Source organism: Ixodes scapularis, unplaced genomic scaffold (assembly GCF_016920785.2).
Source record: "Ixodes scapularis isolate PalLabHiFi unplaced genomic scaffold, ASM1692078v2 PGA_scaffold5__190_contigs__length_132052651, whole genome shotgun sequence".
NCBI lineage: Eukaryota > Metazoa > Arthropoda > Arachnida > Ixodida > Ixodidae > Ixodes > Ixodes scapularis.
This window is the reverse complement of record NW_024609880.1, coordinates 66,134,786-66,161,280: the sequence shown is the minus strand read 5'-3', so window position 1 is coordinate 66,161,280 and position 26,495 is coordinate 66,134,786. Positions and strand designations below refer to the sequence as shown.

Sequence of the window (26,495 nt, the reverse complement as noted above, 5' to 3'; positions counted from 1 at the left end):
TAGCGCACACCAGCTCGGAGCACGTGGAGCGAAAGCTCGCGCTGCAGAACCCAGGGATCCTGCGTTCGAGCCCCACCCCTGCCCGTTTTGATCTGGATGAGCATCGCACCGGCGTGCGGTCGTGTATCACTACTGCGTGATGCACGTTAAAGACCCCAGGCTAGCGGCTGTACCGCACTGGCTAAATTGCTCATCTACAGCTGGGAGACTCGTCGCCCCTGTGAGGCAGACCAAGTTCTAGGCTGTATAAACACACACACAACCCAATTTTTTTTCTCGAAAGTAATGGATGGATGAGCAGTTTTATGTACACAATGGAAAGCTTACACACAGTATTTCTAAACACTTTCAAGGTTCAGGCACTGTGTGAAAAACATTGATAGAATTTCAATTCATTTTATCTCATTTATGTTTCCTCTGGTTTCGAACGCATTATAAAGAGGAGTAAGTTTTAAGAAAAAAATATATGAGTATAACAACAAACAAGGCAAAAATATGAACAATCACTAAGAATCAACAAGAAAATTAGTAATCGCAGATATAAAATCAGCAGCATCAGTTCTATGGGACTACCGGCACGGGAAGGCGATTCCAATCTATTGAGGTTTTGGGAAGAAAAGAGGCATTAAGTAGGGAGGTGTCACAATGGGGGATGCCTACTTTAACTGGTTCTTTGTTTGTGATGATATGTAAGATAGCTCTATGAGTAATGTTCCGCGAATTATGGCATTAAAGTGATTAATCTAGTGAAAAAGACACAAACGCGATACTTTTCTATGAAAAGAGAGGTTAGGTAAGAAAATAGGTGCTTGAAACATATGACGTTGGCTGTGCAATGATAGTTTGAAAAAATGAAACGAGCAGAACGACTCTGAATGGACTGACCAGCAGATGCAGATGTGATACCGGGGTCCCAGATTGAGGCTGCCTGCATATTCCAGTTTAGAACGAACTAAAGTTTTGTATAAAAGAAGCATTAGAGACACAGGAGTTAGTAAAAGGATTTGATATTGCCTAGTATAGTTGATTAGCGGTTTTAGTGACATATTTGACATGGATATTCCAGGAGAGGTTATTGGCTAGGTGAACACCAAGATATTTATAGGAGGAAACCGAAAGTAGAATTGAATTATTGAAGCAGTAGGAAAGACGGGTGTTATATTGACGGGACACCCCCATAGATCTGTATTTAGACATGTTAACTTCCATGAGCCAATCTACACACCAATGAGTGACATTATTAATATCAGTTTGAAGGAGTCTGATCGTTAAGAAATCATAAAAAAAAACTCAATTGACCACTCAACGTAATTTGCACCCATAAAACTCAATTACTGAGGCGACGGGGCCGAGTAAAATAAAGAGCAGAACACACACACTTATGAAAAGCAGTGCAACTGCGATTACTCAATAAAACAAACAGTGAAAAGTGTAATATCTTTAAAAGAAAGAAATTGAAATGGAACCTGGCAGAAAATTAAACCTGGCGACGGAATCGACTTTTTTTTAAGAAGGGTTCTGAACATGCGCAGGGTTTTCTCTCGCAACGGCGAAAGTTCTAACTGCGGTTAGCGCTCGGAAGAATGGTTGCAATGGCTCTCTTGCCTCTTCCGCGACTCGGATCAGCCGCAGAAAAGACAGAAAAGGTATCGCAGCTGCCATTCCGTCCAACAACCGTAGTTGGGGTTCTTGCCACTTGGTGTCGTCTTTATGTGAAAAAAGGTCCATTGAACACGCCATAAAGTTATTGCAATAAACGCTAGAGGTTCAGGTGGTGCTAGTGTGCTGTTGCATTTTGAAGCAGAGAGCAACCAGCCTAAAATTAACTTCCGGTAAGGCATTCCTATGAAAAAACGCAAATGCGTTTTCTCTTCGCACTTGATTATAAGGGCAAATATTGCTTAGGGTTATGACAGAATAAAAAGGTGGGAACGTTTTAGAATCGGATGTACAAAAATATGTCAGAGCGGTTTTTTTTTAGAATTCATGGCGTTGAACACTGCGCTAAAATAGCCCAATACACATGTATAATTCGTGTTGACGTTGCAGACTGCTATTATAGGACACGCATTTACGCATATAGTCAATGCTATGAAGCACACAGAGTGAATTAGCTTGACAGAAAACCAAAATGATGCTAATATATGCCAAATCAAACAATCAAAACAGACTACAAGAACCAAGGATGGAGTTAAGAAAGGAATAACACGTACTGGATTGTTTTGTTTCGTTTCCGTCATTCAAATGCAATTACAGCTTGAATAAATACTATGCACTTTTGAATTGTTCTTTTTTCTTGAATTGATAGTTTGTATTGACATATCATGCTGTACAACATAGACCTCGGCCTCAATTTTCGGTAAACATCGCTCAGTGATACAAAAAGAACATTCATTAAATAAATTACACTTTTATAACGTGAATAACGCTTCATAGTACCCGTTACGAGTAAAGAGACTACGATGATTTCTATTATTCCCTGGTGAAGACAAAATTTTACGTACATTTTCCGATAGGAATACACAGGAAGACTGGAAAAGTAGACCGGTTGCTGTCTGCTTCAATTTGTACCGGAAATCCGTTGCTGTCTGCTTCAACTTGTACCGGAAGTCCCATTGACAGTTGCGCCAGATGAGCTTCTAGCGTTTATTATAATAATTCTATGGAACACGCAACCTCTGCTTGCCTCGAGGACACCTCAAACCACTGAAGCAATTTTGACTTTTTTTTATATAGGGTATATACACCCAGGGGATTTTACGCTGTAAAAGGAGCCGGGAAAATTGGCGCCTGCATATAGGAAGTTAAAACTGTCACCAAATGTGAATTGAAGTGGTGCGTTTTACCCTGCCAACTTTGAAGGCGTTGTCCTCTTTTTGTAAAAGAATGAGGCCAACAAACTGGCTAGAGGCAATGGTGGGCGTGTTCGCAACAGACCTCCGGCTAGTTAGCGATGAATGTAACTTGTGGCTACATCTCCCGATAAGCGTAGCGAGCAGACGACGCACTTTATTCTCTGCTTGCTGTGCGTATCTGCAGATGGCTCCACAAGTCAAATTATTCGCTAACTCTGTGACGACTAAGGTGGTGTCGTACAGATCAGTTTCATTAAGTAAAGAAACGGTTACACGGTTGAACGTGAATCCTCTCGAACTAGGGCTGTCGCGAACCGGCCGAGGTTCGAGTTCGACCAGGTTCGACATTTTCGAACTTTTAGTGGAACTTTCGACGAACCTTGTATTGAGGTTCGACTCGTGTGCGCATGCGCGACCGGCTGGCCAGTTGGCTTCAGATTGGATGGTGATGGCTAAGGGATGAATTAAGGGCAGCGCTGATTAGTTATTTCAGCTAATACACTACAAAAAATTAAGTTATTAATTTTTTTTCAGTGATTCGAATCGGTTTCTTTTAATTGCGACTGTTCATAAAATAAAATAACCCTTTGCATAAAAAAAAATCTCCAACCCTAGACATGCTTGCATTTAGGTCTGGCTGCACTGTCCACAAAGTCGAAACGGTCGAATCCGGTTTAAAGTTGGAAGGTTCGTCGAACCGGTTCGACCCAGTCGAACCCCGAAAGTTCGACTTAAAAATCCGGTTCGACAAAAGTTCGCGACACCCCTATCTGGCACGTGAATCGTCGATGATGCATCTTGCGATGCGGATGCTCTCATCACCTCCCCCTTTTTTTTTTTACAAGTCCATTCGTACAACTGGCTTGACTGTACGACCTGATCTTGTGGTGGTGTGCGCCGGTTGGTTCTGCACTGGTAGAGTAGTTCCACTTGAGGCCTTTGGGTCTTGTGTTGGGTTCGAAACACATGTTCGTGGAGGTTCCCATTGTGCTTGTGTTGGACGAATAAATGAAGTGTTGCGTCGGTATTGTCCACTTTTTGTTCGAACCCAGTATGACCTAGGCGTGGAAGCACTCTTTACGATAACTCCGGGAGTTCAGTGGCGATTGTCGTCCCACATCCGAGCTTTGTCACCGGCTCTCATCCCAGCCTCAGGTGCTCTTTTCGAATGCTGGTCGGCGTAGTGTTTTTGTTTTTGTCGCTGGGTGATTATTTTCTGTTGTACGTTTTCCACAATGTTAGGGATTGATAACCTCTCGCTGAGTGGAATGGTGGTTCTTGTACGCCGACTGAACAGTCGCTGTGTTGGTGATTCTAATTCTCCATCGCGTGGAACATTCCGTAAGTTTAGAAGAGCCAGTTGTGCGTCACTTCCGTCTTCGGTAAACTTCTTCAGTATATTCTTGACAACTTGCACGGCACGTTCAGCCAAGCCGTTAGATTTCGGATACCTCAGGCTGAAAGTAACGGTGTCAAATCCCCACTTGCTCTTGAAGTCTTGGAATTCGCGTGCAACGAAGCATGTTCCATTGTCAGATTCTACAACCCTTGGGATACCGTGAGTTGAAAACCATCACATGACAGCCTTGATAACTTCACTTGAAGAGGCATTTCGTAACTCACTGTAGTCAATGAAGCCAGAGTAGCTGTCCATGATAGCTATGTTTGTCTTCCCCAAGCAGGTCAATAGCAACCCTTTCCCATGGGAGCTTGGACACTTCTTTCATCATCAGAGGTTCGCTTGGTGGTTTCTTCTGTTTGGACTCACAGATGGGACAGGAAAGCACCAGGCGTTTGATATCATCCGACATTCCCGGCCAGTAGGTTGATTCTCTTGCTCGTTTCAGACAGCTAGAAATTCCCAGGTGTCCATCATAAACCCGTTCCACGACTCTCTTGCGCCATGTCTTTGGAATGACGATTCTGTGGCCCACCTTTTTGCAAGAGTTGCATGTCTTCAGTAAAGATGACATTTGGGCTAGTTGGTAGTCTAACATACTGAGGTATTTAGTGCACAGGGTAGAAAGAAGAAGGACAAGACAGAAAAGAGCGCTACTCACAACTACGTTTACTGATAAAAAGGGAAGAGAAAGAAAACACCTAAATAATCCGCCGCGGACTCGTGCACCTGCCACAGCCCCGTGAATGATAGCGGCTATACTTCGTTTCAGCTTCGGTCCAGACGCAGGTGATGCTACAAGCGCGAGTATATGGCCCAGAACAGTGATTGCACTGCACGAGCGCGCGTGCTTGGCAGGGATGCTGAGAGCCCGGAGCTCGAGCTTGTAGCTTTGGCTGTGTCTGGACCGAAGCTGAAACGAAGTATAGTTCATCCAGGCTCGTGCGGGCCCTTCATTGTTCGTTCAAGGAATTTCCTTTCCTTGTTTGTTAGCGTAACGGATTCAACGCTAATACAGTTCCTGTCCTCACGAAGGATGTAGAAGGCCTCCAATACCTTGCGGGTCAATTTGTCTTTGTTCTTCCCCAAGATGTTGGTCTCACGGAATAATGGTCTGCATGTGCATTCCCTGCATTGGAGAGGAAGATTTCCGCCCACTGTAGCCTTCAAGGAGTAATCATGCTCCCGGAGGCGGTCATTGAGGCATCTGCCCGTTTCGCCTATGTAGCTCTTGCCACACGAAAGAGGTATCTTATACACGACGCCCGAAGCGCGTGGTAGGAATTCGTTTGCATGCTTCTTGGTGCACGTGGGTTTTGTATTACCCTCAGCATGCGCATTCGCTCTATTGCAAATTTGGCTCATTTTCTGTGGTGCTGAAAAAACTACTCTGACCCCATAGCGGCTTGCGACGTTCTTTAAATTATGGGACATCCTGTGCAGGTACGGTATTACAACTGGCCTTGTTTGCTTGACACTGGTCTTGTTGGACTGGAAGCCTTTTGCCTTCCTCACCAGAGCGTTTGCCATATCCGCCAATAGGGCTGACGAATAGCCGGCTTTTGTTAGCCTCTTTTCTTGCATGGTGAAGCTGGCGGACATGGTATGAAGACAGGACTTCCTTAGTGCCGAGCCCAGACACGTTAGAGCTATGCCCCTCTTGATAATTTTTGAGTGCGCCGAGCCGTAGTCTAGAATGGCTTTCTTGGAACGTGGGCTGTACGACCAACAAACATGGGTGTCCCCCAGGTGGAGTGAAAGATCCAGGTACTGAAGTATGTTTTCTTTGGGCACCTCAAATGTAAACTTAAGGCCGCCTCCGTACTCCGCAAAGGTCTCCATAATGTCTGCTACTTGTATGTTCATACGTTCGTCATCTTGAAGAATTACCAGGAAGTCGTCAACATACCTGGCGACCTTGTTCACATTTTTGCCTTCAAGCGCACTTTCTATCACACAGTCCACTGCTCCCAAGCAGATGTCACTAAGGACTGGGGCAACGCAGGAACCGATACAGACTCCTGACTTCTGCAGATAGCACCCATCCCGCCACCCAACTATCATAGACTTCAGGTAGAAATGTAGCAGCTCCATAAAGCTCTCAATGGGTACTCCGCTGGAACTTCGGAAAGCAAGCTCTCCATTAGCTTCTATACAATCCTTCACCGAGGACAGTAGCTCGTCGTGTGGCAAGGAGGCTTCCAGTCCAACAAGACCAGTGTCAAGCAAACAAGGCCAGTTGTAATACCGTACCTGCACAGGATGTCCCATAATTTAAAGAACGTCGCAAGCCGCTATGGGGTCAGAGTAGTTTTTTCAGCACCAGAAAAAATGAGCCAAATTTGCAATAGAGTGAATGCGCATGCTGAGCGTACCATAAAACCCACGTGCACCAAGAAGCATGCAAACGAATTCCTACCATGCGCTTCGGGCGTCGTGTATAAGATACCTCTTTCGTGTGGCAAGAGCTACATAGGCCAAACGGGCAGATGCCTCAATGACCGCCTCCGGGAGCATGATTACTCCTTGAAGGCTACAGTGGGCGGAAATCTTCCTCTCCATTGCAGGGAATGCACATGCAGACCATTATTCCGTGAGACCAACATCTTGGGGAAGAACAAAGACAAATTGACCCGCGAGGTATTGGAGGCATTCTACATCCTTCGTGAGGACAGGAACTGTATTAGCGTTGAATCCGTTACGTTAACAAACAAGGAGAGGAAATTCCTTGAACGAACAATGAAGGGCCCGCACAAGCCTGGATGAACTAGCCGCTATCATTCACGGGGCTGTGGCAGGTGCACGAGTCCGCGGCGGATTATTTAGGTGTTTTCTTTCTCTTCCCTTTTTATCAGTGAACGTAGTTGTGAGTAGCGCTCTTTTCTGTCTTGTCCTTCTTCTTTCTACCCTGTGCGCTAAATACATCAATATGTTAGACTACCAACTAGCCCAAATGTCAACTTTACTGCAGTTTATTTCTTTTACATCGGGCACTTCTCCTGTAAGCTTCAACCTTCCTTTCTCGGATCCATGTATCCTTGTTAACCTAATCGCCCGTTGTGTGTGTAGTGCCCGGGTGGCCTCTTGGCACATTCGAAGAGGTACCTGTCCAGTGGAACTCAGAGGTGTGTGCGGCTTCCTTGCTCCATCGACTGGGCATACGAGAAGGGTATGCCGTGTGCTGCGATCGGAATACTGGCGCCAGGAAAGATATTTCAGAGACTGCCTGCGAGTAGCCTGTGCTTCGAGTACTGGCAATGATGGTCAAAAACGAAGATACTTCCGTAGGATGAGCAAGTCAGCGGGAGATGCTACGGAGCTCCTCTGGCAAAGCATTAGACCCCATCTACCAACCAAGAAAGACAATGTTCCCTCACAGGTGGGCAAGTTCACAATCCTAGGTGATGTAACGATTCCACCGGATGTTGGCAAGCGGTTGGAGGTAGGCCCTAAGTTTTGCTACGACCCAGTCTCGAGCCCACCGGAGTTGGTCACACTAGCCAAGAAAGTAGCATACCGGACTGTAGAGGAGGACCGACCAAGGTGCATCTCTGAATGCGTGGATAACCTTCAGGTTCCGCAAAAAAAGAGGACCAGTGGGACCGTTTAGGCTCTTGGTAGAATACATGGTCACTAATGGACTACGCGTCCTCTTATCTGATAAGGAAGGACATTTTGTAGTGTTGCCAGATGGCCAGTACAACGAAAAGGCCATGACAGCTATTGAGACAAATTTTAGACCGGTGCAAGTCGCCCTGAAGAAAACCAGAGATAAAGCAAAAAATCTGTGTGAGCGGCTAGCGTTAACCCAGTTAGACGCAAGAGTTGGGAAAACAGAGCGCTTTCATCTCGAGGTCTTCTTCAGCGTAAAAATACATAAAGAGGCCTGTCCATTTAGAGCCATTGTCACAGAAAAGGAATCGTGGCAAAAGCAAGTTGCTTTCTATCTTCAAAACCAACTGTCCGCACTAAGCATTAGAGACCCCTTCAGGGTTGCCAACTCTGAGAAGATAGTGGAATATCTCCGATTAGGGGGTCCTGAGAAGAGAACCGCTTTCAGCATTGACGTGGAGAATTTTTTTTTACTCCTTGCCACACGACCAGCTACTGACCTCGGTGAAGGATTGTGTAGAAGCTAATGGAGAGCTCGCTTACCGAAGTTCCAGCGGAGTACCCATTGAGAGCTTTATGAAGCTGCTACATTTCTACCTGAAGTTTATGATAGTTGGGTGGCGGGATGGGTGCTATCTGCAGAAGTCAGGAGTCTGTATCGGTTCCTTCGTTGCCCCGGTCCTTAGTGACATCTACTTGGGAGCAGTGGACTGTGTGATAGAAAGTGCGCTTGAAGGCAAAAATGTGAACAAGGTCGCCAGCTATGTTGACGACTTCCTGGTAATTTTTCAAGATGACGAACGTATGAACGTACAAGTAGCAGACATTATGGAGACCTTTGCTGAGTACGGAGGCGGCCTTAAGTTTACATTTGAGGTGCCCAAAGAAAACATACTTCAGTACCTGGATCTTTCACTCCACCTGGGGGACACCCATGTTTGTTGGTCGTACAGCCCACGTTCCAAGAAAGCCACTCTGAACTATGGCTCGGCGCACTCAAAAATCATCAAGAGGGCCATAGCTCTAACTTGTCTGGGCTCGGCACTAAGGAAGTCCTGTCTTCATACTATGTCAGCCAGCTTCACTATGCAAGTAAAGAGGCTAACAAAAGCCGGCTATTCGTCAGCCCTACTGGCGGATGTGGCAAACGCTCTGGTGAAGAAGGCAAAAGGCTTCCAGTCCAACAAGACCAGTGTCAAGCAAACAAGGCCAGTTGTAATACCGTACCTGCACAGTATGTCCCATAATTTAAAGAACGTCGGAAGCCGCTATGGGGTCAGAGTAGTTTTTCCAGCACCAGAAAAAATGAGCCAAATTTGCAATAGAGTGAATGCGCATGCTGAGGGTACCACAAAACCCACGTGCACCAAGAAGCATGCAAACGAATTCCTACCATGCGCTTCGGGAGTCGTGTATAAGATACCTCTTTCGTGTGGCAAGAGCTACATAGGCCAAACGGGCAGATGCCTCAATGACCGCCTCCGGGATATGATTACTCCTTGAAGGCTACAGTGGACGGAAATCTTCCTCTACATTGCAGGGAATGCACATGCAGAACATTATTCCGTGAGACCAACATCTTGGGGAAGAACAAAGACAAATTGACCGGCGAGGTATTGGAGGCCTTCTACATTTTTCGTGAGGACAGGAACTGTATTAGCGTTGAATCCGTTACGCTAACAAACAAGGAAAGGAAATTCCTTGAACGAACAATGAAGGGCCCGCACGAGCCTGGACGAACTAGCCGCTATCATTCACGGGCTGTGGCAGGTGCACGAGTCCGCGGCGGATTATTTAGGTGTTTTCTTTCTCTTCCCTTTTTATCAGTAAACGTAGTTGTGAGTAGCGCTCTTTTCTGTCTTGTCCTTCTTCTTTCTACCCTGTGCGCTAAATAACTCAATATGTTAGACTACCAGCTAGCCCAAATGTCAACTTTACTGCAGTTTATTTCTTTTGCATCGGGCACTTCTCCTGTAAGCTTTAACCTTCCTTTCTCGGATCCATGTATCCTTGTTAACGTAATCGCCCGTTGTGTGTGTAGTGCCCGGGTGGCCTCTTGGCACATTCGAAGAGGTACCTGTCCAGTGGAACTCAGAGGTGTGTGCGACTTCCTTGCTCCATCGACTGGGCATACGAGAAGGGTATGCCGTGTGCTGCGATCGGAATACTGGCGCCAGGAAAGATATTTCAGAGACTGCCTGCGAGTAGCCTGTGCTTCAAGTACTGGCAATGATGGACAAAAACGAAGATACTTCCGTAGGATGAGCAAGTCAGCGGGAGATGCTACGGAGTTCCTCTGGCAAAGCATTAGACCCCATCTACCAACCAAGAAAGACAATGTTCCCTCCCAGGTGGGCAAGTTCACAATCCTAGGTGATGTAACGATTCCACCGGATGTTGGCAAGCGGTTGGAGGTAGGCCCTAAGTTTTGCTACGAGCCAGTCTTGAGCCCACCGGAGTTGGTCACACTAGCCAAGAAAGTAGCACACCGGACAGTAGAGGAGGACCGACCAAGGTGCCTCTCTGAGTGCGTGGATAACCTTCAGGTTCCGCAAAAAAGAGGACCAGTGGGACCGTTTAGGCCCTTGGTAGAATACATGGTCACTTATGGACTACGCGTCCTGTTATCTGATAAGGAAGGACATTTTGTAGTGTTGCCAGATGGCCAGTACAACGAAAAGGCCATGGCAGCTATTGAGAAAAATTTTAGACCGGTGCAAGTCGCCTTGAAGAAAACCAGAGATAAAGCAAAAAATCTGTGTGAGCGGCTAGCGTTAACCCAGTTAGCCGCAAGAGTTAGGAAAGCAGAGCGCTTACATCTCGAGGTCTTCTTCAGCGTAAAAACACATAAAGGGGCCTGTCCATTTAGAGCCATTGTCACAGAAAAGGGATCGTGGCAAAAGCAAGTTGCTTTCTATCTTCAAAAACAGCTGTCCGCCCTAAGCATTAGAGACCCCTTCAGGGTTGCCAACTCTGAGGAGATAGTGGAATATCTCCGATTAGGGGGTCCTGAGAAGAGAACCGCTTTCAGCATTGACGTGGAGAATCTTTTTTACTCCTTGCCACACGACCAGCTACTGACCTCGGTGAAGGATTGTATAGAAGCTAATGGAGAGCTCGCTTTCCGAAGTTCCAGCGGAGTACCCATTGAGAGCTTTATGAAGCTGCTACATTTCTACCTGAAGTCTATGATAGTTGGGTGGCGGGATGGGTGCTATCTGCAGAAGTCAGGAGTCTGTATCGGTTCCTGCGTTGCCCCAGTCTTTAGTGACATCTACTTGGGAGCGGTGGACTGTGTGATAGAAAGTGCGCTTGAAGGCAAAAATGTGAACAAGGTCGCCAGGTATGTTGACGACTTCCTGGTAATTCTTCAAGATGACGAACGTATGAACATACAAGTAGCAGACATTATGGAGACCTTTGCTGAGTACGGAGGCGGCCTTAAGTTTACATTTGAGGTGCCCAAAGAAAACATACTTCAGTACCTGGATCTTTCACTCCACCTGGGGGACACCCATGTTTGTTGGTCGTACAGCCCACGTTCCAAGAACGCCGTTCTAGACTACGGCTCGGCGCACTCAAAAATTATCAAGAGGGGCATAGCTCTAACGTGTCTGGGCTCGGCACTAAGGAAGTCCTGTCTTCATGCCATGTCCGCCAGCTTCACCATGCAAGTAAAGAGGCTAACAAAAGCCGGCTATTCGTCAGCCCTACTGGCGGATGTGGCAAACGCTCTGGTGAAGAAGGCAAAAGGCTTCCAGTCCAACAAGACCAGTGGCAAGCAAACAAGGCCAGTTGTAATACCGTACCTGCACAGGATGTCCCATAATTTAAAGAACGTTGCAAGCCGCTATGGGGTCAGAGTAGTTTTTTCAGCACCACAAAAAATGAGCCAAATTTGCAATAGAGTGAATGCGCATGCTGAGCGTACCATAAAACCCACGTGCACCAAGAAGCATGCAACCGAATTCCTACCATGCGCTTCGGGCGTCGTGTATAAGATACCTCTTTCGTGTGGCAAGAGCTACATAGGCCAAACGAGCAGATGCCTCAATGACCGCCTCCGGGAGCATGATTACTCCTTGAAGGCTACAGTGGGCGGAAATCTTCCTCTCCATTGCAGGGAATGCACATGCAGACCATTATTCCGTGAGACCAACATCTTGGGGAAGAACAAAGACAAATTGACCCGCGAGGTATTGGAGGCCTTCTACATCCTTCGTGAGGACAGGAACTGTATTAGCGTTGAATCCGTTACGCTAACAAACAAGGAAAGGAAATTCCTTGAACGAACAATGAAGGGCCCGCACGAGCCTGGATGAACTAGCCGCTATCATTCACGGGGCTGTGGCAGGTGAACGAGTCCGCGGCGGATTATTTAGGTGTTTTCTTTCTCTTCCCTTTTTATCAGTAAACGTAGTTGTGAGTAGCGCTCTTTTCTGTCTTGTCCTTCTTCTTTCTACCTTGTGCGCTAAATACCTCAATATGCATGTCTTCCGATACGCTGGACACTCTCTTTTGCGATGAGTTCTACCGCAGTAGTTGCACTGTCGCTGCTGCGGTTGTTCTGCCCAAACAGCTGCTTTCTGTTGCCATTTTTTTGTGTTGGTCGCGATTGTGTCTAGCTTTGTCTCTGTTTCCTTCGCGGTGATTTCTTTCAGCTGTTGCGTAGCTTGCTCGCTGGTTTTGCATATGGATAGTCCATATGCAAAACGTGGATAGTCTTCTCCAATCGATTGCCGGATCTCCGAGTAGTTTTTCTCGGACGTCGTCGTTTGCTATATCCACAATGAGGTGGTCTCGCAGGGGCTCGTCTCTCAAATCACCGTATTGGCATTTCTTGGCTTGCTGTCAAAAACTCGGTGAAGGTCTCTTTTTCCTGCCTCATTTTGTTGGGTTTGTACCTCTCGTACACCAGGTTAATTTTCGGTGTGAAATGCTCTTTGAAATTCCGCTTAACCGCTTCGACGTCTTTCTTTTATTCTTTGGTGAGCGAGAACGTTCTGTAGATGCTCTGTGCTTCCGGTCCGATTACCGTCATAAAGTTTGCAAACCTGGACCTCCACTGTCTTCTTGTGCATTTGAACTGCCATTGCATAAGAGTCGCGCGCTTGGAGCCAGTCGTCCCACGTATCCGGAGGCTGTGATGAAACCTCCAGAGGCTTCGGTGGTCGGAGTCCGTTGTCTGCCATCTTGAATTGTCGGTGTCGGCTTCGGCCGGTTGCCTCACGTTCGCTCGATGGGCCCTACTTGAGTCCCGGCGCTCCTTCTGTCACGTCTGTGGCGATTTCTGACACCATGTGACGACTAAGGTGGTGTCGTACAGATCAGTTTAATTAGGTAAAGAAACAGTTACATGGTTGAACGTGAAACCTCTTAAACATCGGGCTGGCTCGTGAATCGTCGATAATGCATCTCGCGATCCGGATGCTCTCATCACAGTTGTCTGGGAACATGCCTACCCTTATATTTATCACGTGTTTTGGTCTGATTTTTTAAAGAGAGCTGTAAGCTCTGACAATCTACAAAGTGAAACCAACCGCCTCAATGCACATTCGGTGAAAGTTGATAACTTAAGCTACATCATATTTTCAAATTGACATATTCCACTGACGGCGTGGTTCACTACCAACCAAATTTTGGTAAACGTCAATAAAACAAAACTAATGTGCTTTCAAAACTCACACAATATTATACAATTTTCGTTCCCTTAGTCCTTCGATTATTCACTTGTAATACCTGCAGGTGCACACCACTAGAATACGCACCATCTACAAAGTATCCGGGCGTACTTTTCGATGATCATCTTTCATGGGGAGTGCATATGGACTATTTGGTGAGACGCGTACGAACGGTATCTGCTTATATATATTAGATATGAAAAAATTACTTTCAAAAAGTAATTAAATTACAGTACTATTTACTTTTTGAAAACTGCAAAATGTAATGAAATTACACTACAAATTACCGCAGGTTATGCCATTACATTACAATTACTTTACAAAAGTCATTATATTACTTTCAAATTACTTTGACATTACTTTTGAATACCGTGAGGCAGTAATTCGCGTTAATTTTATTTACCTTATACACTAACTCAGTGTTTACAAAACAAGCCCTCGTTTGCCCACGCAGCGCGCGTGCAAGAGCCAGATCCGGGAGAAGCGAGGCGCTGCGCATGCGCAGTGCCGACAGCAGTGCTACCGCAGTGATGTGACGTAAAAGAGCTGAGTTGGTCTATGTGTACCAAAACTCAGATCTTCCTGTTTACACCGCAACCACCTTATGTGCCTCAAAGTGAATCATACTGAACAGTTCTGTTGCTGGCGCGCACGACATAAGTGCTAAACATGATGAACCTTCTTTACATGCGACACAGAAAGGCAGTCGACTGACTGGTTTCGCTGTTTATTCAACGGCGAATGTTCTAACTAAAAGAGTGATATGTTTCCGTCTTGCTGATTTAGAAGTTGTAGTCCGTGTCAGTTTGTTAATTCGGACAATGGCAACTCGTTCTTAGGAGGAGTCGTCACGTGAAACGTATCCCTTCCGCCTCGGACGCAATCTAATTCTATTCTCCCGAGAGCACTAAACTCAGCGATAACTGTTCTTGGCAGTGCAGTGGAGAGGAGGAGACCCCTTCGCACAGCTTTATGCAGCGCTCAAAATGGCGTCTGCACCCTCCACTGCATTGCCAGGAGAAGTTGTCGCCGAGTATAGTTGATCCATTCTCGGTCATTCCTCTCAAGGAAAATTTTTTGGAAACACCCGAAGAGTCTAAGCTTTTGCGCATTGTCACACAAAGTACCCGGGTAACTGCTAAGCAGAAGCATCGCCAGTTGTGTACTTTCCCAACAAACGGGGGGCGATATCTGCTCGTAGGTTTATTGCCGAATAAACTTCCCAAGGGAAGGCAGCGAGGCATACCGCGAGCGGCACCTGCTTCACTCGAGGACGCACGAAACGTTTTGGGGCTTTGACAAGGCATTTGGAATTAACAATTTATTCCGGTCGTTTCCTGTTCGCAATGGTCGAAGCTTACGGTTTGACCTTGCTTGACGAAAGTGCAAGGCTGGGGATCTGTTTTCCTGTCCTTTCAGGTTTTCAATTATGTTTAACTCACTGGTGATGTGCCCGTCGCCTTGTAGCCTATGAGCCGTTCATCCCTAAGCTGATGCACTGTCAGCTCAGGAATGAACGGTGGAAGCTGCGTGTTTGTTCAAGCTGTCGCACGTCTATCGTTCGTTACGTAACCACCACGCTCTCGTTCATAGCCACGCACAGAGAAGGGGACGGGACACGTGACTAAAAGAAGGTTTTTGATTGGTTCTGGTTAGCTTGCTGCTCCCACAGCACTGTCAGCTTAGGGATGAACGAAGTATAATATCGTTGTGATGACGCGACGCCGTGAATCTGTCGTGCGTTGAGTTCGTAAGTCGTTTCATTTCAACGATGTCTACATGCAAGCTTTTCTCTTTCGCCTTTCCAGCCCTCCTTTGTGTGTCTGTCCAGCTCTTCGTACAAGGCTTTGCGCTCAGGTGACCGTCGATTATTTCCTCTGATGCTCATTCACAACAATTTACCATACAAACCAATTCTTTTTTTTTTTTGTTAAAGCTTGCAAACGAATTTTCTAATTTTGAACAGAAGTAATTTAAAAAGTAATGAGTAATTTTGTCGAATTTACTACGTGAAAGTAATTAATTACATTAGTAAATTACTAGACTAACAAAGTAATTCATTACATTGCTCATTACTGTAAAAAGTAATTTAATTACTGTAATTCCATTACAGTAATGTCATTACTGCCATCTCTGAGTGACACCTTCGTTTTCTGGCCGATGGACGTCCTAGACAAAAGACATATCAGGCATAAGACATAGTACGATACGGTATAACGGTTTATAATTCCTGTTCGTATTATAAAAAAAAGATAGATATTATTCTGCGAAATATAGCAAGAAACATTGCGTATGGAACTAAATTTGCTGAAATCAAATCTTACCTACAGATGCGGTCTTTACGGGTCCTGACAGTTGACGAACTGTTTATCTATGCCATATTAGTCTCATTTGAGCAGCCACAAGAAAAAAAAAGCAAAGGGTAGTGAGGAAAATAGAACGTTTTGTTCTGCCAGGGGTTTTCATGAACTACGGCAAAAGGATACGGATTTTTATGCTTCATACAGTGTTAACATGTCGCCAGATAGATTTTTAGACTTGCATTAATTTAGGATTATTAAGACAAAGCTGAGCATGGTGCGATAGCCTTGATTCAAACCCAAAACTGTCACCTCTGTTGTTGTTTTTTTTTTGTTTTTTTTTGTTTTAGCTTCGATGTAAGTTGTTTGCGTCTTGTAGTTTTCAAAGTTTTAAATTCGCAGAGTTCTTAACTTGTTAACTTTTGTAACATGTAACTTGGATTTCTTGTTTAACTATTTAGTTCAAAACAAGTTTGTTTTTTTCTTGGCCGAAGGCAGACCGTACGTTGTTCTGTGTAAGAGTATCAACACTATTTCTATCCATTAATTGCAGCAGTGTCCCGCTCACAGTCACGCACGCGCATTTGGGGACCTGGATATTTTATGTTCTCGTTCATTATGCAATGAACATATATAATGATAATCGATTATGCTATTTTTTCGTTCTTAGAGGGTGACGACTTTGCATTTTTCTTGTTTTCTTTAAAACATGAAGACGACTCCGTTTATTTTTAAAGCTCAGCTCTTAGGCACCCGTTTCCGGCTTGAGCGGCGTCGGCGTCACCGTCGCCGTCGTTGTCGGCGGAATTGCGCGGTGCATTATGGGTAAATTTCCCCGCTAAATTTAGCGGAAAAACTTCCCCGCCAAACTTAGCGGAAAATTTTCCCCGCCAAATTTAGCAAAAAGAAAATTCTCGCTAAATTTAGGGGAAAATGTAGCGGAAAGAATTCCCCGCGAAAGTTGGCGGAAAATTTTCCCCACTATGTCTAGCGGAAAAAATTCCACGCTAACTTTAGCGGGAAAATTAACCCGTTAAATTTAACGAAAAACTTTCCCGCCAAATTTAGCTGAAAAAAGTTCCCCCCAAATTTAGCGGAAATATTTCCCGTAAGTGGGAGGCGAGCAGGAGAGGAGGAGGGGCATAGCCTCCTCCCCGTACCCTCCCCTCCTCCTCCTCAAGAGCTGCACTCTAATTCAGCGTTACAGGGGATTGTAAACGTCTTTCATTTCTTTTATTTTTTCTTGTTGCACGTGTACTTTAGTTCTAGTTATCTGAACCCTCTGTGTAATGATTCTCGAAAAACGCCTGGCAACACATTCAAAGGTATATACGTATACAAAATATTATGCACATATTTATAAATATATGCATTAGATTTCGTAGTAAAAATAATAGTAATAATAATAATAATAATCTTCATTTTTTGTGTGATCTAAAACGGCCAGACGGCCTCCTGTTAAGTGCATCAATTCGTACAAATGGAATCTTTAACACAATCCTACTACTCATAATACAAATTATTATACAAAAATGCATATGCGTATGCACTTACGCGCTATGAGGTGACAAAAAGTTCGTCCAACGGAGATCGATATGTAGAAATTGGAGCAGTGATGTCAATTTGATGCAGTGCACTGCTAGGGGACGCACTGCATAGTGAACAAATATTAAAGCAGGTAAATTTTCTCGTAGCGAGGAAAGGAACATGTAGATCGATTTTGCCAATAAGCCTTAAAGAATAAATAGCACCATTAATGATCTTATGCAGGAATACCAAATCACGGACCGTTTTCCTGTGGGATAAAAGCTTCAACGAAAATCTAGTTAGTAAGCATTTATAGTCGTAATCCACGCGCCGTTGAATCCATCTACCAAGGAATCCACCAAGGAATTAAATAGATGTATAAAACAGTGGGGCCTTTTAAAATGTATGGTCAAACGCGATGTAACTCCTAGAACTTTCACTGCAGCGCCGATAACAGTAGAGGCATGATTTTAAAAGTTAAACCGCAATCAGTATACACACCAAGATCCTTTAGCAGTGAAACGCGTTCAATTTGTATTTCATCGATATGATAAGAGTTACTAATGATCGCGCGGCGTCTGCGCAAATATATCAATTTTGTTTTTCGAGGATTAAGGAACAAGTTATTTTGTTTACACCACTGTGCAATATTAGACACATCATGTTGAAACAAATCACAGTCTAAAAGCAATGAACACTCTTAAAAACTTGATGTCGTCAGCAAATAACAGCAGCTCAATGTTTTTTAGCGATGAGTTATATCATTTATAAAAATTTAAAAAGAAAGATGACCCAGAATTTATCACGGGGTACACCTGATAATGAAAATAAAAGACTTAAAAAAACTGTTTAGTGAGTTCAATACCAAAACCTAGTTTTAGTATTTAATCTATTTGTCTACTGCTTTGCAATTTCCTGTATGATTTGTTTGCGCGTTTGCGAAACTGTTCTCCCTAAGCGTTTGACCTAAAGTTGCTTTATTTATTTATTTTAGTGTGTGTACGGTACGGTGTATTTTTTAACACTCGTGAAATAATAAAAATAATTCTGCTTTATTTTCTGTGCCCACAAACAGCTGTGTGCCTTTTTAGGGGTCGTGCGGTGACACATCACCACTGAAAGGAAGACTTCAATTCACTTCCTAAATGTTTGTTCGGATCCAATAATACCAATGTCAAATCTATCGAAGTTGGATTGCAATTGGTTAAAGAGTAGTTGCAGACGGGTAGTAGGGTCATTCTTGTGTAGATTGTAAGGATAAAACAATGAGCATACACGACTAGACCTTTGACGAACAGGTAAAGATACGGAGTTCCGTAAAGATGTGAAATCAACTCCACCATTAACAACCTTATGCATGAACATGATATCACGCATCATTCGTCTATTACGCGAAGAATTTAAGCCAACCTGCCCACATATTCTCTCGTATTAATGAAATACCGTGGATTGCAAGTAACGATGAGAAAACAGACGTGTAAAGTTTCTTTTGACTTTCTCAATACTAGATGAGTTAGTCTTATTAATGCTGTTCCACACTGCTGAGAAAAACTAGAGGCGGCTTCGCACTATAGAGCAAAATAGCATTAAAAAACAAAGTGGATCTTTAAAATTACTTGATATACGCGCTATCACACCAAAAACTCTTAGAGACGAAATGACAACATTTGTAACATGTTGATTAAAAGAAAGTTCAGTGTATAAATATACACCCAAATCCCTAATCAGAGACGCACGGCTGAAAACAGTGGGGTCTAAAGCATAACAGAACTATAAAACGTCACGTTTCCTGTTGAGAAAAATAACTTTTGTCTTCGATTCGTTCAAAACGAGACCATTAGTCAAGCACCACAGAGAAATAGAGCATGCGTCATGATGGAGACGACCACAGTCCTCTACAGTATTTGTGAGTCGATAGAGTTTTATGTGGTCGCAAATAACATAATGTTTGAGTATTTCACACATAGAGTAAGGTCATTCACCAAAAATTAAAAATAGAAGAGGGTCAAGATCGCTTCCTGTGGAACGCCAGACGTAGCCATGAAAGTATTAGATAGGCAGTTTGACACACGTACCAAGTTCCCGCGTTAGGCAGGTATCTCTAGGAAAGATTATAAGACATAGTACATAAACCGTACATATTCTACTTAGCCAACAGGAGCCGGTGGTCTACCTTGTCGAAAGCCTTCGTCATGTCAAAGTGGACCACGTCAGCCTGCTCTCGGTTAAAAAAAACATCATCATGCAGAAAATAACACAAATTCGTCTCCACCGAACGACCCGTCAGAAATCCGTGCTGTACGGGCACAATTTGTTTTCGCGAAAATACGTGTATAGACGGTTATGAAGTATAATTTCGAAAACGTTTGACAATGGGCAGTGCAGTAACAGAGGTCGATAATTGTTCACTTTACTTATGTCGCCCGACTTGAATACTGGGATAACAACAGAGCTCTTCCACCATGTCGGGAATACACCCGATTTCAGAGATAGGTCAGAAATGTTATGTAAAACAGGACAGACCACTTCCGCACAATTTTGCACTATAAAACTCGGGATCCCTTCTATACCTAGAGACAACTTGAGCTTTAGCTTTTGAATAGTCTCTATGACTTCGCACTCAGTTATCGAACTGCGAGACAAAAAGTCGGCACCTGCGATGTCTGGGTTTTTCAAAGATAAGTCAACGGCAGAAAAACATGTAAGTACTAAAATGCATTACAAAGACGTTTGCTACTAAAGTTGTTTCCAAGCAATAACAATTGTAATTTCGCAAAGCAATTTGGGAGGGAGTGCTGTTTTTATTTCTTTTCCGGAATCCCCAAAGGTCGTTTGGATGCTTCATCAGAGCCTGCTCATCAGCATTTTCCTGTTTCTGCTTATCATAATCATACAGCTGTTTCGCCAGTGCTCGAGATTGGCTCAACATTTCTACCATTATCTTCTTAGAAAGACGATGGTAATGCAGCGTTCTACTCGGGCACTGCCTCTGTGACTTCGAAAGAGCCACTGAGGTTAATTAGATGAGACATTTTCTTGAGTATATATATGTCTAAAGCCTGCTTTAACGTTTCCGTTTTCTGGTGCATGACTCAACACACATATCCCCTAGTGCAGTGCTCAAATCAAACTCGCTAAGATATAGGCAAAAACCGAAGTAGTCGCCGCGCTGGTAACGATGCCTCGACTGCTTATAAAAATCTGCCCCTTTAACTGGTACTGGTAAATAAAACGATACTGCAAATGGCTTGTCATGGTCGTCCACGCGCCTGTGAGGTTCATTTGCGATACAAATTTTAATTGGTGAAGTAACTACTGCTGAGCCCAGTACATGTCCTGAGGACCACATATATGTACCTGGAAGCTTGAGAAATCTAACTTACTTCTAATAAAATTAATATGTTCACAAAAAAAAAACACGTTGATTAGAGAGGGGGGAAGGAATAGTTACCGATCAGGGAACTGACACCATCATTTGGTATTATTTCAACTTGAACGTACTCTGAATTCTCTTCTAAATCACTCCTCCTGCTAACCTTTTAACTTTTATCTACTGCATTTAAGACACCACCACCATATCTTTGGCCAGTAAAATTGTAGTCCCGCTCGCACCTAAATACATTGTACTTGGGAGAAGTGGCGTAAACGCAGAATAATATCAGGGGGGGGGGGGGGGGGGGTCAGGAAGTTTGCTATGACAGCCATCTTTCTTCTTTTCTGGACCATCCTTTTCGGTCCAATGACGATTCTCGCTGTTTTCCGTGTCTGCAGCATATCGACGAACGTTGTGCAACGAAAGATACGTTGAAATAAATATTGTACTTTTATTTCCTAAGTATACTCGCTTTTTTTTTTTACTTATATGTAACAGGTGCTAGATATAAGGGGATACATTCTGAGCCACTGAATAAAATTAGGTAGATAAATTAAAAAGACTCTGGTCACTAAAATTCAGACGGTCCTTTGCACAATCCACTACCGTTCCAAGACAAACCTTTGCCAGGTCACAATTGCGTTCTAAGATGACTTCATTATTGCTTTAACTGTCACATAAATTAATTTTGACAATATTGAACCACAAGTGCCTCTCACTTGCCTTTCAATACCACTCTCACCAAAGAGTATCACTCTCACTCTCAATATCACTCTTACCAAAGAAGCTGATAACTCTCAATATCACTCTCACCAAAGAAGCTGATAATTACTCCAGTTCAAAATTTACGCAAGCAACGTTTCAGTCTTTTTCAACATTTCAGACTTCAGGGGCGGTGCATGCAAGGCGGCGGGACACATGGACCGAGACATCGCCGCCTGCTGCGATTGGTCAGCACCACGCTGGTGACCAATCGCAGCAGGTGTTTATGTCTCGGTTACTTGGTTCAGTTTCGTCCCGCCGTCTTGCAAAGCCCCCCCCCCCCCCCCCCCCTATTTCTTACATCTACCAAAACCGTCGTTATTGATGGATTGGGGCTGGTGACAGAAAGTTGGAGACGTTAACCCGGAGGTTTGTGCTAGCCGATTAAGTATATAGAGGGAATTAAACGCAATAGCTAATCAAACTATGCATTCGAACTGACGAAAAAACAACACCTAATGAACAATTTAAGCAACTGCATCCACCATCTTACAACAAATTTGCAATGAATTAACCCGAATTGCGTTTTGGAGTATGTCTTTCATGTCCCGGCCGATCTCAGTGTTCTCCAATTGTCAGTATGTTTTGGTTTCGCTTCACATGAGTACCGGCTCCGGTATCAACGAGCTCCATTAGTGGGTGCGCACTGCGCAGTCTGTATTGTAAAACGAATGTTTATTTAAGGCTATTGAAACAGCCAACGTGCACTGTGCATCGACTGCAATGAAAATATAATAAACAGCTTTACGCTACCAAAGCCTAATACCCAAGTTACCAACCGCATTATCTTAAACAACACTCTTAAAAAGTGCCATATCCTAAAGCAAACCAACTTCCCGGTATAACTCTTAAAAAAATTATATTTTATATTTATTTTTGGAAGACACATATATGAACACTGGACTGTGCATTATTTCACAAACCAGCACCAAACTTGCGCAGAACTATTATCTTTTCGCAATTTTTAACAAACAAAAAAAGAAACTAGGATCGTTAGGCAAATATTTCTGTGTTAACATTCTACAAACTTCCCGAAACACTTGTTTTCCACACTTCCCTCGCCTTCCTTTTAAAAGTTTGAAAGTTAATAATAACAAAAAATGTATAAAATGGGCACCACATCTGGAGGGCCCAATCGCACTTCCCTTGCAACGCTAACCAAGAAGAGTGTAACCACAGCACATCCAATAAATAAGCAAATTAAGTTACCCTTAATACCAAACCCAAAGAAGCGTAGCACAAGGCGGTCCAAGAGTGCCTACAAGGAGGCAGATAAAGTTGCGTGGCTAGCTACTGTGCCACTGTCATGCATACGATCTAGTAATGCATTACGCAATTTGAATTACATCAGCTTTAAAGTGCTTCGTAAAGTTCGATGATGTAAGGGCTCATTTGCTTCAGGCGATGAGCGCGTTGAAAAGGCGTGTTTCCGATTGGTCTTATCGAATCCGTGGAGTGTTATATTACCCGTGAATGCAGCATCTTAGTAATATACATATAAAAACGCGGGTCATATGGAGCAAAGTTTCTACTTAGGAACGCCTGCTTCTAATCAACTGAATTCTTGGAACCATCAACTCTTCCGGGCGTCTTGAGGAGGCCTATTTTCTTCGCATTCTGCGTTGGCTTTTTCCGTTCCTCTGGTGCTTCTCAATTTTGCCCTGTTTTGACGAGCGAGCGAAAATTAGATTTCCTTTGCGGGCACAGCGCGTAATGATAAAAAATGGCAGCCATTTGCGACGTTTTCCTTTATATATCTTATCGAGCACAAAACGAAAACAAAAAGCTTGCGAACATTTTTGTTCCTTCAATCGTGACTAAATTACTACTGGCGCCTTAACGAGACTCTTGTGGGCCCCACAAACTGACCAATGAGATTCGCAATTTTTTTTTCTTAAAGATAAATAAAAAAAACAGTCCTGCCTGACAAATCAACAATTACGCTCTCATTCTGTGAAATTATTTTACTAATGACACTCTTTATTTTTTTTACCATCCGTTATGTGTGAAAAACATCACGTGACGTTAGTTATTTATTTATTTCTATATTTGTATAAATATTTATTTAGCTAAGTATTTAGTTAGTCCTTTGGTTACTTATTTAGTTTTTTTAGTTCGGTAGGTTTTTGGTTAATTAGTGGCTATTTATTTATTTATTAAGACGAAAGCCCTATATGTCACATTATGCGAAAAGGCGGCGTCAGCGTTGTAAGATGGCCATGAAAATACGTTATCAAGCACGCGCCACTTAAGGTCAAAGGGGATGCGCTTCACAAATAAAACCCGAAACAAAGGCCCAGCAACGCAGATGCTTCGTCGTTGGAGCCGTGAAGCCAGCCGGGGGAGGGGGGGGGGGGGGGAGGAGGAAGGAAGGGGGGGGGGGGGGGGGGCGCCTGCCCAGTGGGGGAGCGTCATGTCACCGCCGGAGCGCCGTGTGTGAGGACTACATTTCGGACATATACCCGTCTGATAACGGGGGCTTTGTCGCCACAGAAGACGACATCATTACAACCGACCTACCGCTAGATGACGAGTATCTCATAGCTTGAAATAAGCTCACCTTGAACAAAAGCTACGTCTACGTCACGCTATTCACCACATGCAACCTCGGTCAACCTCATCGCTGTGCAGCATCAGGGTCCGAATGTTTGCAGTCTGGTGGCCAACGAATGCGCAAACACACGGAAAATACATTACCGGCCGAAGCAATGTTAATACGTGTTAAAACATTAGTCGAAAACATTTCACTCGCGGGACTAGAATGCTTTCAAATTCCTACACGTAAGCAGTCATAAGTGTCTTCAATGTGTTATTTATTTATTTATTTACATGTCATGTTGGAGGCTTATGTTTGTCACTTGTCCCACTTGTTCTCCTTCTCCAGGGATTATTATCGTCATTCTTGTCCAGCTCGCTGCACCTTTTATTACTTGCATTAACGCCATAGCCTTACAAAACAACTCCGCTTCGTCTTTTTTTTTGTTTTTTTGAGAAATTAATGCAGTGCTTTTTAGTATCACCTAGGAAGACCACACGTCAAATATTACGGCCTAGTTCTACCTTAATGTTTCTTAAGCGTTCAAACAAACTTTGCAACGTGGCAAGTTGCCAAACCAGCTGACTCTAGTGGCCAAATTCAGGCGTAACCAAGAGCGCAAAGGCTACGGCGTAGGCGTAGCAAACATTGAGCTAATCGTCATCCCCAATAACACTTTTTGTTTGTTTCTACTTCTCCGGGCAAGCGTAACGGGTGGCGTCAGCAACGGTCTTCTTGGGAGACGTCCCGCCGTCCCTCCGTTACCCCCATTACCGCCGTATCCCGCGTTACAGCCGCTGTCGTCGTCTCACCATTTGTTATTATAGTCTCTCGGAGCTTCGTTCACACTATGTGAGCAGACTCACGCCGCAGTGCCGCAGTTATGCAGACGTCGTCGAATGTCATAGACACCGAAACATGGTGAAGAGTGCGGTGCAGACGATACTTGTGCCTTGCACACGCCCGCCCAACTCAAGATGGCCCACCGGCCCGACCCATTCCCGCCCGTCGTTGCGTAGAGGATCACGTGACATCTCGTACCATGTGATAGCCTTGTTTTTAGTGGCCCGAGGCCAATGTTGCCAGACGGAGCCGAAGTTTTGGTTTCGATTTTTGCTCATATTTAAAGTAAGATTTCACAATACAGATCCCATTTCTCGCCAAGCAAATGACGCAATGTCTTTTATTGGTATTTTTTAACATAAAATCACTCATTATTCCGACATTTTTGGAATTGATCAGAGTTTGCATGCTGTTCACGCTTGCTGGTGCTAGATTGGTGGCAGCTATTAAAACCTGTTTGCTGTACCGACGTCTTACTTCTGTTTAACTGAGATGGTATTGCGCTCCACTGTAAATGGAGATATCCCTGGTTCTATACCAGTACCAGGAGGATTTTTCAGTTGCGCACCAGTCGACTAACTTGCGGAGACCCAGAAAACGAATACCGGCCTTCGGGGTGCTCAAGCTCTGACTGACTCCGCGCGCCCGCCCGTCATCGGGTTGTCAGTCGTCTTTATTTTCTTATTTTTGTTCTCAACACAACCCCCTCCCCCCTCCCTCCCTTTTCGGCTGAAGGGAGCGCTTGTTACCCCTTGTTTATCTGTTGACGGCACGTACGCGGGGATCACGGACGGAATGTAAACTTCACCTTTCGGAAACTGAGGCTGAAGGCTTTGAAAAGAAGAGTCCATGTAAGTCTTCATGGGGCGTAAGTGTTGAGCGGTGGAAGCGGATTTAGCATCAAAGAGAGGAAGCAGTGATGATGATACCGGTGCGGTGCTGGAGTATTCGGGGTAGGAGCAGCTCGTACCAACTTTCAACACTAACAGGATTTGTCTGCCGGAGGAGTTCCCCAGCTGTTTGCGGCTCAGTTGGGCGTGTTCAACTGGCACTCTCCCGGGTGCCGGTGCTGGACAGGAGACGGTTGGCATACCCTCTTATTCCTTGCCAGTACGGGATGGGTGGTGCGTGTGGGGTGATCAGGGCCGGTGGTATACCTGCAGCTTTTGGACAGCGGATTATCGGAGTCGGGCGAGGAGGGGCTGATGGAGGGTAGATTAGACCTCGTCGAGGATTAGATCTTTGAGTGCGAGTGTTGTCGGGTTAGGCACCCCTATCGGGGCACGATCTCAACACGACGATGAGTGCCGCCTGGACGTTGGCGGATGATAGTGGCCGAGTTGCTGCCGATGCATTCATCCGTTTTCGTTGGCGACGTTCGGCGTTGAAGGCCCCGTGTAGCTTACCCCGAATTCATAGATGTGACTTCAACTGAAGCCGAACTTCGACTTGCTCAAGTCCGCCTCAACACCAAGTTCGACTTGAAAACGCTCAAGCTGGCTTTTACGTTTCATAGACGCTCCCGCGAACTTCCTTCGTCAAGTCCCGTTCAAGTCGCGAGCGCTCGCGCTGCTTCCCGCCTGGGAGCGAGATTAGGTTGCAATTTT

General features: G+C 44.5%; 1 protein-coding gene across 1 annotated transcript; it reads left to right on the top strand.

Annotated features, from left to right (window-relative positions):
* Positions 1 to 10,127: 10,127 nt before the first annotated feature.
* Positions 10,128 to 12,137, top strand: LOC115314089 (the record flags this gene model as incomplete). Its single annotated transcript, XM_040222273.1, has 1 exon — positions 10,128 to 12,137. A coding segment is annotated over exon 1 (2,010 nt), but the record flags the coding sequence as incomplete, so codon positions are not given.
* Positions 12,138 to 26,495: the final 14,358 nt, after the last annotated feature.